Source organism: Falco rusticolus, chromosome 4, assembly GCF_015220075.1.
Source record: "Falco rusticolus isolate bFalRus1 chromosome 4, bFalRus1.pri, whole genome shotgun sequence".
Lineage (NCBI taxonomy): Eukaryota > Metazoa > Chordata > Aves > Falconiformes > Falconidae > Falco > Falco rusticolus.
In genome coordinates, this window is record NC_051190.1 from 48,269,331 (window position 1) to 48,284,730 (window position 15,400).

A 15,400-nucleotide genomic window follows, 5' to 3' on the forward strand; every position below is an offset into this window, starting at 1 on the left:
AGGGCAGCAGCCCCCTTTCTGCTGTCCCCCAGCCCTGCTCTACAGTTTTGTCACTTGTCCTGGTGAAACCAGGGCTGTATTGTCACAGGAGAGTTCCCAGCTCCAAAAGGATGCCCCGCCGTTTGAGGGCAGGCTGCAGCAGCAGCACTGGCGGCTTTGCGTTGCTTCACTCTGGGCACTGAAATCAGGATTTTGGCCTTCCTGCGTAGGCAGCGCAGAGGAGTTACCTCCAGAGGTTGACCCAGAGTAGCTGCTTCTCCTGGTGTACCAAAAAATGAGCCCTTCAGCCCCTCGGGGGGGGCATTTGGGGTAGGTGGCTAATGCTGGCTGATGGAAATCCTCTGCATCCCACAGTGCCTGCACGCATCGAGAGCATCCTATAGCTACACCGGGTATGTTCAACCCTTACTGGGCTTTCACTCCCTTGCCAGCTTCGTTTAGCCAGCGTTCGCTTTTGGGAAAAGAACTGCTGTGGATTGAGGTTGCTGCCTTTTTGTGGAAAAGGGGGAAGGAATGAAATAATAGTTAATACTTAATGCATATGAGCAGTGATGCTGCTGGGGTTGCCTAGCAGCCGGTTAGACAAGCAAGAGAGTAAAATGGTCTGTCTGAGGGATGGTGGTTGGAGCTGGTTTCTTGGTTTGCTAGTGGAATCTGACCCATGCAGTCCGCTTTTTTGGGAGGGGGAGGAGATGATGGAATTTACCACTAATGGATATTTTAGCTCCGTCGGATCGTCTCTATCCACTCCCCCACCCCCATCTGTTTTTCCTTTTCAATTTTTCGAGTGTAACTTGGAAAGCTTTAGCCAAAGGGAGGTGTTAAAGTTTTGTATGGTTTTTGGAGATGGAATGGGCAAAAAATCTCTCAAAAGAGACTTTTCCCTTCTATTTAGGACTGTATCTCTAGCAGTCTGGAGATCATTAGCATTTCACGGCCTCTTCAATATACTGCTCAGCACATGCAGTAAATGCTGTGTGGACTGGAAATAGCTCCTGCAGTCACACTTAACGCTTCTAACTTTGCTCTCATTCTCGCAAGAAGTGGATGTACATTTCGTTTTTTGGAAAGCAAAAGTAGAAAGATACTTTGGAAAAACAAAAAAAGGGGTGGGGTGGGGTTGAGCTGCTATATGATTGCAAATAAACTGCTCCCTCCCCCATGGGGCCAGAAATTCCCCAAAGTATAAGGTTGGATTAAAACCCCCCAGGAGATAAAAATAAGGAAGGCTGACTGGTTTAACAGTGATTTTCTGAAATTGGGTTCTTCTTTTTTCCTTATTCAGTAAAAGTTGGAAAGCTGGAAAGCCTTTTTCATGTTGCACATAGCTCTGTGGGAGTAACAGGACTCCAGGAACTGAAACCCTAAAACCCTCCGCTAGCATCTACCCTTGAGATGAGAGGTGTCAAGTCTCAATTCTCCTGTGTTTTCCTCATCCCAGCCGTAACTTTTTAGCACATGAAAGCAGAAATAAGGGCACTTAGCAGAAAGGAATGGAATGAGAAGAATCTTGGACTTAATTTGCTCATCTTAATAAGGAGTAAGAATAGTGGGTCTTTTAAGGCAGCTAGCCTTTTCTACACACTGAAATGAGTTGATGGGTCTTGGGTCAATGCCAGCAAAAATATCACTCTAGTAATTTTGGTGGAACGAGCAAGGGGTCCAGGCAGTGAGTTTTGGCTTGCTTTGCAGGCTGGCGCTTGAACGAGACCAGAGTTATCGAGAGGTTGGTCACCTTCATATATGCTGCTTCTGCTGCCATGGCAGAGGTGTTCCTCTTACAGAATTATCTGTAGAAGTCCTTTACTTGCCAAATGTTGCAGTGTTAAAGCATCCTTTAAAGATATTTCACAAAGCTTGGAGACTTCAATGCTGAGCTGTACCCTAAGGCAATAGGTAGGCTGGGCAAGGATACTGTGCAGTAAAGGAGCTTGGTTCGAGTTTATATTTTTGTGCAAATGCTACTGGATCACCTCAAATAGCTGCAAATATGCATATTTTATCCCTTTGCTGGGGAGGTTCTTCAAGTTATGACATTTCTTAATTTTCAGTTGTCATTTTTAAGTTGCCAAGCGGTGCTGAACTCTTGGCTGCCTTGCATGAGTGTCTGCTCTCTGTTGAATGCCGCTCTGAACATCAGAAGAAAATCAGCTGCCTTCTGCAAAATGCTCCAGGGTCTACTGTTCTCATGCAAGAGGCATGTGAGCCCCCCTGAGAAGGAGATAAATGCAATCAAATACTAAAAGACCAAGGAGGAGTTTGGGGGCTGAGGTCAGCAATAGTTTTGGAGGGGGGAGGAAAAAAAAATCCTTCAACAAAGAACAGAATTTTTGAAAGACTTTATTTAGAAAGTGCCCAGTGCTATGAGTTTTTATTTTTTATCCAGTGGATGAGTGATTTCTGCTTTTCAAGACATCTACCTCAGAGAAGCAAATGCCTTGCTGCAGTTCGGTTGCAGTTCCCGGGAGGACTGTGAAACACCAGAGGAAAGCCAAAGGAAGCACTAAAAGCACCACAGCCTGGAAATCAGCAACTTCAGTGATAAGCTTTATTGTTAATTAATCACTGTGCAGGTGAACTGATGTGATGCCAATGCCTAAGCTTAGGTTTAAATGTTGGAGGGACAAATTCTGCCCAGCTTCTGCTCCTATTGAATTGGGGAACCGGTGACAGCAGCATGTGGCCTTAAAGATGATTAGCAAGCACAGCAGAACTTTTATGTTTTAGATCATACCACTGTGCCCAGGACAATGATCTGTTGCACCAGCCCAACAAAAGCCTCTCTCTATTCTTTATTTCCACAGAGAGGAGGCTCTCCCTTAAAATCCTCTGAGTGTTTGTAAAGTTTCAATGTAAAAAATGCAAACCAGAGAATTTGAATTAGTTTCCAATGTTTGTGGAACTAGGAGAAAACATCCTTCTGGTGATTTCTCCTCTTCATCAAATTGGAGGACACTGAAAAACTACACACACCCTCTCCTGAAAGCTTATTTCCCAGTCAGACTACCTTTCTCCATGCTCGGAGATAACCACAAAGAAAAGTAAACCTCTTTTAAGTAAGCTAAATCCTGCTTTAAAGGGATCTAAATTCTGCTAGGAAACTTATAGGAATCTACAGATAGATGAAAAAGAGGACGAAAAAGTTGAAAGAGTACTTGCGCAGGGGCTTGTGTTTTTGTGGGAGCTCTGGCTGTGTGATGCTGCAGCTCTGCTGGTGCCGGTGCTGTGGGTGCTGTGCGTCCCTGGGCGGTGCTGTGCATCCCTGGGTGCAAGCTGGGCACACGGGGCTTTGCATAATGGCTCGTTGCTCCTGGGTTAACTCTTTAATAATATTTTTAAAAACAGGCAAAAAGGTTCCTTTCCTGGGCATCTGCTTTGAAGAATGCTGCCCAGCCTGTTAATCCGTTTATTCTGAAATAGCAATTAAATAAAATAAAACAAAACCAAAACAAAGCAGCACACCCCGCAGTCCTTACCCCCCTACACCCCCCCCCTCACAGTTACTATAGCAAAGAAATTATTTGTCAGTCCTCCCGGGCTTCTGAAAATACCCGCTGACATATTTAGTGTGCGTTCGCGGCGGGCGGGAGCGGGGATGGGGATGTTTGGTTTGGGAAGCGCTCCCCGCGTTGCCTAGCAACGCACCCTGGACACGGGAGTGGACCGCGTCGCCCATGGCAACTGCTGTTGCTCCCCAAACAGCGTGGGCCGCATCCTGCCCGGCACCGCGTTTTGGCTGGGCTGGGGCTCCCGGGCTATGCAGTGTGGGGTCCCCCCTGCCCCCCGCCCCCCCCCCCCCCAAAGCAGCCTCAGGCTGAGGGGTAAAAACAGCTCCCCCTGCCCCTTATTGGTGATGCAAAAGAGCTTAAATCTTTCCTGCTGGGCTTAGACTCTAAGAACAACCCTGACCTGTCAGCACGGCGCTGGAGGCTGAGCTTTTAAAACTGCAGCTTTGCCTTGCCCGCTTAGGGGATGGAGGAAATAACGTGGTTTCTGGGTGTCATCTGAACCCCTCTGTGGCTGGACTACAGACAGAAAGTTTTGTGGGCTGAGCCGTCTGTCGGAAAGCCACCAAAAGTACTGCCCACAGGAATTGATTACCTGGATAAAAGATACAACTCGGTTAATTCTAGTTCGGTAACAGTCAATTTTCTTTCTTTGGGAGAGTGAGAACTTGTAGAGCAGCGTACAGTTGTTGCAAGCCTTTCTCTCCTGTTCATCTAGAATATGGTCTGTCCTGACCAAAAATACAGCAGTGCCTTTCCCCAAGTGCAGAATATTCAAATATATATTCCCAAACTGCGTTTCTAGGGCAGCCTTCTCATTTCTTTGCCTTTCCAGGAAGAATTGCACGTCTCTAGATAGTTTATGTCTATTTGGGGTCTTGTTTAGTCCCGGAGCCTGTGGTGCCAGTCACTAATGGCTGTATGAACCTTAAATTTCCACAGGGAAAAAACCCAGCGTCTCGTTCCCCGTCTTCACTGGTAGCAGTGCACTGGGCGCTGTGATGGAGAACAACCATGAGTTTGGTTGTGGGACCCCCCACCATGCCAGCCTGTGGCTCTGATCAGCCACTTGCAAATGCACGTAGGCAAAACATTTTGGACTCGGGGCAGTTCTACTGCATGTGTAGAAGCAGAATCATCAATAAGCAGATCCCAGACTGTCATGGGGAAAGTTTGCAGGATGTTCTGGTGTGGCACCATCACATAAAGGGCAAGACTCCATTTTCTGTGGAAGATGAACCACCCAGACCTCCGTGGTGGCTCCTCCCTAGTATCACCAGTCCCTGCTGAGGGTGATGCTCCCCAGGAGTGGGCCGAGTTAGCACAGCCTAGAGGAGCATCTCGTGTGCAGGCAGGAGGACGGTGGGGTCAGAGCTCATGCAAGTACTCGAGAGAGACCGAGAAACTTGCCCTTGGTGTTAGGAGAAAGCAAGCCAGCCCTCCTCCTCCTCCTCCAGCCCAGGCACCACCTGTCTTTCGGAGGGGAGAAGTGACCACTTGTTTCTCTCCTTGCTCCAACTCTCCTTTGGGGCTTCTCCAGCTCACCGGTATAAACCCACAGCAACAGTAACACCCGTGACCGCTTGTTTATCCCCTCCTGCCCTGCTTCAGTCCGCCCCATGGTGGAATCTCTCCCAGAGACCACGGGAGCACTGTCTCAGCTGGTGCTGTAAAATCTAAGACAAAGCTGTCTGTTCTCCGCAGGGCCACAGTTTATGTTTGTGGCTTGTTCTACTTAACAAAGTTAAGCACTGCAATGCTTGTGGATGGTGCTATATCAATAAATAACAATGTACTGGGCTGTGTTGGCAGCGGTTACGTCTGTATGTGCTGTTCACTGGATAGGCATGATGGAGACAGCTGCTGCTGCCGCCCCACATCGAAATGAAAAGCTGCAGCACATCTCTGACTTCACACTTAAACTGTGCAAAGGCTGGCTAGCCTTAAGACCAGGGAAAGGATTGTCTAGCCTAAACAAGCAAAAAGTGAGTGCTGACGAGTGTACCAGTTTCGATTAAGCTGATCTCTTGGAATTAATTTAAAATATGTGACATATTCCATAGTTTTCTGCCATGGGACAAGCTATAAAAGCAGGTCTTGCAAAAACGCAGTTGAGTACCCAGGTTTGCAGTTCTGTGTTCTGAAAGGAGCCCAGCTCCGTCAGGGGAGGGCTGGCTGTACCCAGGTACCGGGGATCCTCCTGGGAGCGTGCAGAACCAGAGCTACAGACCACAGGGGTCAAGTAACCAGATGTTGTGGTTTGATTGATGACTGAAACTTTGAGATTGGTCCTAGAGTAGGAACCTTTGAAATGCTCTTGTGCTGGATTTTTGCTTGATGCACTGTACTGACTCGCAGCCCTGGGAAACCCCTGCAGTGCACATACTAAAAATATGGGGAAATTATTAATTTGAGCCCAGAACTTGTGCTTGCTTTCATCAGATAGCATCAATGTGTGTGTTGCAGCCAGTATCTGAAGGGCCTGGACATGGTGTACAGTGTAGCGTGTACCTTTTAATTCCTCTTCGCAGACCTGAAAGCTTTCTTGCTGCTCAACAGATCCCCATACATTGTTTCGTGGGCAGCGTTATTTGCCATCGTTGTAGCAAAGCTTTTCTGAAGTGAAGTTTTTAGCTAGTTAATAGGAAAGAAACAGGGAGTTTCAAGTGCTTGTTAGCAGGGTCATCCTAGGCTAAAAATTCTGGAAGCTGTTGGGACTTTTCCCGAAGAGCAAACAGCCGGGATTCGTGCAGGTATGTCTGTTGAGAGGCTGAGGGTGAAATGCAGTGCGGCTGTAAATCGGTTGCATTTCTGAGCACCAGAAGGGATGCATTCGGTTCCAAGGAATCCAGTCCTGGCTTTTGACACTTGGAAAGTGTCTGTATTATTAACCCAGGAAGAAAATAGGGCAGGTTTTTGTACGGGAGGGAGATTCACAACGTTTCTTTGCCCTTGTTCAGGTCTGAGACCCGTGCACGTGGGGTTTGGCCACAGACAGCTGCCAGCAGCGTACAGCACGAGGGCTTTGGCTATTCGGTCTCAGCTGGCTCTTAAGGAAACTCCTGGTTATCCAGCCAGCACAGATACATGCCTCGCTCTCTTCTGCCTCTCTGAAAGTTATTTTAAAGAAACAGCAAAAGATTAGTGAACTGCTGTTACACAACAGTTACGTGCGTGTGTGTATATATATATTACTTGACTTCGTGAAATCTAATTAAAGACTGAGTGTATATTTGTATTGCAGTATATTATTAACTTCCTAATAAAAACCATTTCCAAATTTGTATTTTTCCATGAGGACCAGGTTTCTGAAAAAAGAAAAAAAAAAAAGCCACCACCCAGCTATACTGCCTGCTGCCCTTGAAGCTTGTGTTTTGGGTTTATCTGTGTTTCCAGGTAACTGGATCTCTTAGACAAGCAGCATTTGCTTCTGTTTTAAATTAATTTAACCTAATCAGTGGAAGGGTCTGGTGCCTTCTCTGTTTATAACATTTTGAAGCGATGTAATGAGCAGCCTCTCCAGAATCAGCCTGTTACCAAGTCCCTTGTCGTGTTTGCTTCCCCCTTCCATGCCCTCCGCTTAGCACCGCTTATGAAAAGGCTGAAGGTTGTGACACGGGGTTCAGGACACGCTTTAGTGCCAGCTCGGTGAGCCTGGCAGAGCTCGCTCCCAGCTGCAGTCGGCGATGGTCTCAGCCTCTCCCCATCCTCTGCTGGCCGGGGATGCTGGTGGAGGAGGGTTGGGAAGGGCGAGCGCTGCCGCAGCCCTCGGCACACAGGGGTACAGGAGGGCTTGGTGCTGCTGGCGAGGGTGCCAGCACCATCCTGCAGCATCCTGGGCTCTGTGGGGGGGCTCGGCATCGCGTGGCCACAGGCGTTACGGACTGGCCTCAGTGCGGGATGAGGGGCTTTGGTGTGGATGTCCAAGTTTTGATGCACCAAGGCTCTGTCCAGTCTTGACCTGCTCTGGTGTTTCCTGGCTCTCTCTGGAAGTCAGGACAGCAGGCCCTTCTTCCAGTGCTTTTAGAGCAGTTAAAACCCCAGCGGATAGTGCAGCTTTCCCAAGTCAGGCTAATATCACCGTGACCGGTTGTACAACTTTTTGGACAAGGTTTGAGAGCATCCCCTCTATGGTCTGAAGGAAAAGATAACTGCTAAACAGGGATGCTGGCAGAGCAGGTTTGCTTTGGCTCAGCCATCCAAAAGGGAAGAATTTATTTTGCTTTCATGCATGGGTGAGCTGGAATCGTGTTTTTCCAAAGAGGGTGCAAAGCTGGGGGTGTACTTGGCCCTTGGTCTCGCTTCAGAGCCTTGTGCTGCAAGTGCTGGCTCTTGTGCTCCTCAGGCTTCTGAGTCTTTTGGGCAACGGAAAAAAAAAAAAATAGTATTTTCCTGATTGTAATTTCAAGGCAATGCTTGTTTTTTCTTGGAGATACCGTGCTTTGGAGACACGCACAGCAGGGGTAAAGGATGCATGTGGAGGCAGGAGTCAAGCTGGGTCGGAGACAAGTATTTGCCTCAGTTCTGCTCTAAGGCAGTATAATTCACTCGGTTGCATTTTCATTCACATCAAATAAAGAAGTTTCTTCTTCCAAAGAAAGAAACACTTCCTTTCTATGCTCTGGTTAAAACACAGCTAATGCCTTTTCAGGGCAAATTGTTAAACAGAGACTAAGCCAAAAATGTTGAATGAAACGGAAAATATTTGGGAAGTTTTTCTTTACTAAAATAAATGTGGCATAGAGCGTAGTGGATGAAGTTGATGGGTAGTGTGCATCTGCTAGAAAAGAGAGCTAGAATCTGGTATTCCCTGCATTCCTTTTATTATTTTCAGTCACTTTTGAGAGTGTTGAGGGTTCTCGGTAGCGAATCTATTAAATGTAAAAGCTCTAGTTCCTTTTTCTATGGTCAGGGGAGAAAATACCATTTAGAGCCCATATAGAATGTGATGGTTCAATAGCATTTTTATTTCTTCTGAATTCAGTTATTGCTGTTCTGGTTTTCCTATTTATCTAAGCTCCAAGCCAACTAAACCTGAATAAAAGTTCCAGAAACCAAATAACTATTTTTAAATATAAGCCTTCCTTTCAAAGTATGCAAAAAATGCACAAAACCAAACAAAAGGGAAAAAAAAGCAAAAACTGGGTTTGAATTTTGATCATAGCATGTCAATGTTATGGATGAGAGAGAATTTTTTTTTTTAAATTAAACTACAATCTTCCCATTATTTTCCATAAGATAACAGATATCAGGAGATTTGTATAAAAAATTCATAGCTGTATCATGAATTTGCATATGGAAATGTGACTGTATGTGATTCCCTGGTTATTTTCCCCCCTGCTTAGCCTGAGATCTATTGAACAGAAAGAAAACTTGGAGCACAAACTGTGCCCAGCTGAGCACCCTGGCTGTCGGGTATACTAAATCTCGTTAACTCATGATAATATTAAAGATGTACAAAGGTTACCTACTGCATTAATTTCGGGTAAAGTTTTCTATAAAATGCCTTTAGCAGTCGCATCCAGCTCTGGAGGTTTCCTGCGGTTCTGGTGCATCCACCCTATATACCTTGATGACCCCATGACCGTACATATTCTAGCTCCAGGTTTATCGTCAGGTCGTGTTATGGGATGTTTCTGACAATGCATGCAGGCAATTAAAAATCCAGGATACCTCATTTTAGCTGGAGAGCTAATGCAGTTGGCATTTGCTTCCTGTTTGAAGAACACACGGCATCAGAAATAAAAAGGCAAGGGTAATTATAGCAGGTTCACCTGGAAAAATAAACTTTTCCCACCGTTATATCTTAATTTGAAACCTTTATATCTTAATTTGAAATGAAAGCCATGAAGCACATCCTTCAGTGATCCACAATCTGATTTAGTCTTGGGTTCTGTACTTCAAGGCAGTCATTTTCCTGGCAGATTTTTATGCCCGACGTTTAAAACCCCTTTGAGAAGAAGTTGTTAAGCCCATTTACAAACGGCAGATGGAGAGGCAGTGGAATTACTTACCAAGTAGGGGTAATAACACCCACCAAGGTTTACTGGGAAGCTTAAATATAAGTACCTGTGAGAAACTTTGTCCCAGAGGTAGAATAATTGACTGTTTTTAAAAACAACAACAAAACCCTCATCCAAGGTATTTTTCTTTCCCTCAGTTATGTACCGGTACTATATTCTATTTCAAAAGTTCTACCAGAAAAGAAGGATGAAATAAAGGAATTGAAAAAGTTTAATGGATGACCAAGTAAGCTTTGAAAAGCAAATTAAATAAAAAAATGATATGTTTTGTCTTCAAGTGAGCAAGTGGTTCACTGAAACAGTAGCAATTTTAGTATTTTGAAAGCAACACTGGTATGATTATATGGTTATTCTGGATTAAAAAAAAAGCATTTGCTGGTTTCTCTTCTAGGGTAAATAATATGTTTTACATTTTCACCTTCAGAAAACAAAGATATGTAAATACAAGACCTAAATACCACATGAGAGCCAAGGCTGTGCCACTTCCACCCCTGATTTATGTAAGGCTGCTCTTAAAAAATTAAAATAAGGTGGTGGTAGTGAGGGGGGAAAGTTATATTTGACTTCAAATGGTGAAGTGAATATACTTCTAGTGAAGTTCTTCTGGTATAAAACCACCAGGTAGGTTGGTTGCAATTACTGCAGAAGCGACCCAGGGCCTGAGGAAGGCAGGGGCTGAAATCCTCTTTTATTTGAAGTCTCGGAGCCGCCTGGGATCGCTGCTGGTGCTGCTGGTCCTGTGGAGCGAGGACCAGAGCACCGAAGAGAAATAAACCAAATATTTCCCCGGGGCAGACTCCCTGCTCTGGCTCTGATCAGCAGTAGTTATTAGATGCCTGAGAGCTCCGCATTTAGCTCCGAACCGGTTTTGTTTTGAGTGTTCGGGAGCTGATCGTTTATATTAAAACATTCTGTGGAAAAATACTTGCAGTTCCTCCTCACATCCTGGACGGCAGAGCTCGTGGGCTGCAGCATGGACAGAGCACCCAGGACGGGCACCCTTCCCGCTGCTGGGGGGCTCTTGCATCAGCCCGTCTCCTTCCCCACACTCTTTTTGGGAGTTTGGGAATGTTGCAGAGGATGCTGCTGTTTTCCCTTCTGGGCGCTCGCAGGCACCTCGCAGGAGGAAGCTATGTGGTGTTTGTTCTGCTGCCCCCTCCTTTTTTCCCCCTCTCCTCTCGCTGCAAATTTGAATGTGGAAAATATTTTTGAATGCCTCTCTTATCTCTGTTTCCCCAGCATTTTGGAGCTGCTTTAGGCAGGAGAGATTAACAAAGGCAAGGCTATTTACATGAAGGCAAGTGGCTTGTGAATGAAAGGGTGACAGCTGGAGTTTTTATCAACCCCTGTAATATTACTACTTGTCTTTCTCAAATGCATTCAGACTTTGACAGCCCTCTGAGACCAGTGCTGAAAAAATCCCTCACCTAGGGGAGCGTTGTGGCTTTTTTAGGAGTGGGAAAATTGAAGCACGGGGAAAGGGAAGCATCCTGTTGAAGGTCACGGAGCAAAGCTGGTGGCAGAACCAGAAATAGCACCCAGAAGTTACTAGTTTTTTCTGTATTTCCTTTCCTGTCACTGCTGTTTGCTTGGATACCGAGATAGCTGTGTGTAAACAGAAGGTTTCCAGAGGCACCAGCCTTGTTATCGGCCTGATTCACTCAGTGATGATGCAATCTGGAATCCAGATTTCTGCAACGCCTTCCACAGTGGTGACGCCGCACGTGATGTCACCGGCCGTCTTGTGCAACCAGAATTTTAAACTTGCCTCTGCCTGAACCGCTGCCGATGGCTGGATAAGCCCCTTCTCACTGCATTTTTATTCCTTAAGCATGGTCAGGTCCTGCCTGCTTGTTCCCCTGGCATTACAACTGCCTTGCCTTCTTGCTCTCCTTAACCTGGTAAGGAGCCCTGGAGCTGAGATTGTCCTGTGGCTGCTGATCCTCTCTGTGCCCCACCAGCGGCTTTGTTGACTAATTAGCTAATGTATTTGTGCAAACTCCCTGGTACTAGGGCGGCTGCCAAGCTGTCAGGCTTTCACCGGCTGTCAGGAGCCACGAGACACTTTGATGGCTTCTGTCAGTCACTCCTGCTGCCAGACCGCTGTGGTTGTCCCCCCGCCAGGCGCGGGGAGCTGGCACGGCTGGCATGAGCCTCTCGTCCTTAGACCAGATCTCGGGAGGAGGCACCAAATCATAGATCTTTATGGAACAGGCTTTTGACCGCCGGAGTCTCTGTTAGGGTGATCAAGAACACTGCACAACTTTCGCCCCCGTGGGAGGTGAAAAATGAGATGGAAGGAGAGCAGCGAGTCCTTTCCTGGGCATTTGCTTTAGGGATGCAGCAGAACTGCCAGAGAGCCGTGCCGGCGCTCCAGCCGCCAGCATTCCGTACGGAGCTACCGGGATGCTCTGCACACACGGCTCCCAAGAAGAGGAAAGAGCAAGGCTTCGGGTGCCACGTTCCCTCTCCTCCTTGAAAGCCAATGCTTCATCCATCCCCTGGCGCCCTGGCTCAGCTGCTGGCTCGCTCGGTACCTGTGCTCCGGGACATCGGCAGAGCCCTGAAACACCTGGCAGTGGTTTCTCGGAGTGTAGGAATTCTGTTACCAGCTTTTCATCAGTGCGAATTAATGTTAGCAGATGGCATGCACATATCTGCCTCTCCAGTTCTCAGGAAGCACGGGATGGCTTTAATGGAAAATGAATTATTCTTTATCCAGGATGTTTCACCAATAAACAAAATAATAAGGGGTCTTGTACATGTGCCTTGGCGGTCCAGTACTTCTGTGTCTGTCTACCTTGTCTGGAAGTACCAGCTGCACAGTTCCTCGGAGTCTTTGTGTCTGGCTTGGTTGTCATCATTAACAGAGCCTGCGTTTTGTAACAAATCCGAAAATAATGTTGATGATTTATTTTGGCAGCAGACAATTCATCTTCCACCCTGCCTGCCTCTCTCTGGTCTCTTTCGGTCACTGAGGGAAACCAGAAGACAAAATTTATCAGCAGAGATGAGTAGGTGGCAATTTTGAGATGGCATCTCTTCTGGCTGTCCTTTTCTGATTATAACCACACTTGGAAAGAGACCTTTCTGTAGACCTGAAATGCCAAGAGCTGACCTGCCAGAACCGTTCTCAAATAGGTCATTAAAATATATTTGGCAATTTACCCACCTTTCTTCTCTAACCACACCATGCTATATTTTTCCACTCGCAAAACCCTAGGAAGCTGTGAACTGGAGGTCTGGGCACAAATGTCAGACAATAAAACACTCTTGCAAAAGTCAGGAGAATATCTGTGCTAAAAGTGACATCTCTCTTTTGCCTGAGCATCTTCACGTGAGCTTTGTAAACCTGCCTCCTCTGCTGACAGTGCTTGCCAAGTGTTTGGGCAGGGACGGATGGCAGGCTCTTTCATTAATTTACTGTGAAAACTGTTATTTTTCATGATACCCCAGCGCTGTTGCAACTGGTGACTTCTCATGGAGAGGTTTTGGCTAAAACCCACGCAGAGGCAGTGATGGGGAGAAGCAGGTGCTGCCTCTATATAGTGGAGCTGCAGGGAAGGGGGTTGTGCATGTGCGATGGGCAGGTCGGAGGGCTACAAAGGGACATGGGTGGCAATAAATAAACAGCGACTAAATTTCTTTGCCTTGGCTCTGGTTTGTTAGATTCATCTGGTAGCTGTGTTTGGAGCAGCGACTATGTGGGTTCTGTGGCTACACTTTCCTGGATGCGAGAAAGATGATGTGAAAATTACTTGCAAGCTGTGGGGTTTCAGGGAAGTCAGGAGAGTAATTGTTGTAATTTGCTAATGGGTAACATGGGAATATGGGGTCAGCACTGACTGGGAAAAAATCTTAAAAACTTGTTTTGTGAAGAAGCTAAATATTTGGGGTTTTTTTGGTGGCTGAAGGAGAATAACCAGGTAACTTGTAACTTCACCTCCCCCTTGCCTTTCTTTTTACCACAAAGAGCTGTCAAATGATCAGGATGCAGTGTCCCTCCATTTCTCCTTTCCTTTTGCCTCTTAACTTGCACAGAGTTGAGGAAAAAGTTTAAATATTGGATGGGGAAGAGAAATAAGACACGAGATTTCATGCCATGATTTGGAGGCTGCGTTTGCACTCGGCAGCGAGGCTGAGAAAGGAGAAACAGCACTGCTCAAACCTGGATGTTTCTGAACCTTTTGTTTTTGAAGTGACAGCAGAAACCCTCCTAGAAAAAGTTTTTTGAAGAGGAACTTTCACAAGAAACTGAGAAAAAAAGGCTCTCCCACCCTTCCACATTACATCAAAACCCCCAAAATGACATTGCTGTCAGGAAGCACCGTCACAGCAGCCCTGGGTGTCTCTGGGGCATGGGGTGCCGGAGCAGTGCCATGGGGGAGCGAGGAGTCCCAGGGGATGGAGAGCCTGTGTGCAGGGCAGGCGCTCAGCCCTGCTCTCCTGCCATCTCCCCATCCCCAGGACATTCCCACATCACCCTTGGGAGTGCTTCCCAAGGCGGCTGAGCAGTGCTGGGTGAGTGCCGGGACAGCGGGACCTGGGTGACTTGAAGATGCTGAGGGCACAGCTCCCGCAGGGCTGCAGCGCAGAGCAGGACCGGCGGGCGATGACGCATGTCTGGTTGGGGACCCTAGTGGCATCTGGGGCAAGGGCATGGATGGGAGGGCGGGCGTGTTTCTTTGTGGGGGTGGTTCAGGGGTTTTTAAATGATGGTGAATCACTGTTCTTCTGCTGTTCATGTTTGATTATCAGTTGTGATTATAAACCCTAATTGACTGCACTGCTTTCCAAATGAAAGCATTAGCCAAGTTCCAGGCATGTACTTAAACCTGATTAAAATTCTTTTTTGCAGTAGTTAAACATGATAAGGCAGAGGGGGAGAAAAAATTATTTTTAAAATATGCTCTTACAGATCTTCCAGATCTGAAGTGATCCTCACTATGACACAATAATTTTCCAACACTACTTTTCGGTTATATTTAGAAGTGCATTTTCTGTTCCTTCCCTCTCCTTTCTGTGGAACAATTGTGCAACTTTCTTTTTTCTTAATATAATACTGTATTAAAATTAGCTCCAAGACTAAAAAGAGTCCTCTGTGTAGGAAGGTGGCTACCTTCCTTCCTAGCACTTCCCCTTGATCTTCCACTGGGATTTTGTTCCTTCTAGATGCGGGTTCCTTGGGCGCTTGCTGCGGTGTGTGCTGTGCGTCCCCTGGCTGATCTCCCCTCTGCTCTCCTCTCCCCAGCAGTGAGCATGCAGAGTTCAGAGGGTGGATCAGACTCAGCAGCATCTGTGGCACTTCACAGCTCTGCTTCAGCCCAAGCTCCAGTTGTGCAGCCAGTGCCAGCGTCGCAGCAGGTAACGTATGCACAGCTGGGAATGCCGTTTCCATGGAGAAGAGACCTGTTTTACTGGCAGATGTATTTTAATCCCAGGTTTTTGTATGCGGGAGAGGATTTTGCTCAGCTTGTTGAGGTAGTGGGTTGAACCTGTTGCTGCACTTTGTGTTGATAAAGGCCATAGATATTTCAGTGTTAGCCCGATGAATATGGAAGCTTTAAAACATGGGATTTAGATTTTAACTTGGCTACCCAAGGAAGTCACTTTGTGCTGGTTTGGTGTTTGCTTCAGTATATAATATCCTGTTGTCATTATTTGATGTGTCAACAAAAGCAGGAGAAAATGTAACAGTCTTTAAAGGTGTCTCTGCAAATAAGGCACCAAGCTCAACAGAGAAGGAAGGGGGGGGAGAGGGTGGAGGAGCCACATGCTGGTCTCTTCCTTTGGTAGGTGGATCCCGACTTTTTAAATCGAGGAGGGGAGATTCACGATTCACATACATGGATATGAGCCACTTGGGAGGTC

General features: G+C 46.6%; 1 protein-coding gene across 4 annotated transcripts in view; it reads left to right on the plus strand.

Annotated features, from left to right (window-relative positions):
- The window catches only part of RFX2 (regulatory factor X2), a 63,988-nt gene that overhangs the window by 15,069 nt on the left and 33,519 nt on the right, over positions 1 to 15,400 (plus strand). For 2 of the 4 annotated variants that reach the window (XM_037383005.1, XM_037383009.1), the window contains exon 2: positions 14,781 to 14,893. In XM_037383005.1, coding sequence (XP_037238902.1) covers positions 14,789 to 14,893 — 105 coding nt within the window. In that variant the 5' untranslated portion in view covers positions 14,781 to 14,788. Of the gene's footprint in view, positions 1 to 13,829; positions 14,051 to 14,780; positions 14,894 to 15,400 lie in introns of those variants that run through there. The other 2 variants (XM_037383007.1, XM_037383006.1) reach the window with 2 other exon arrangements.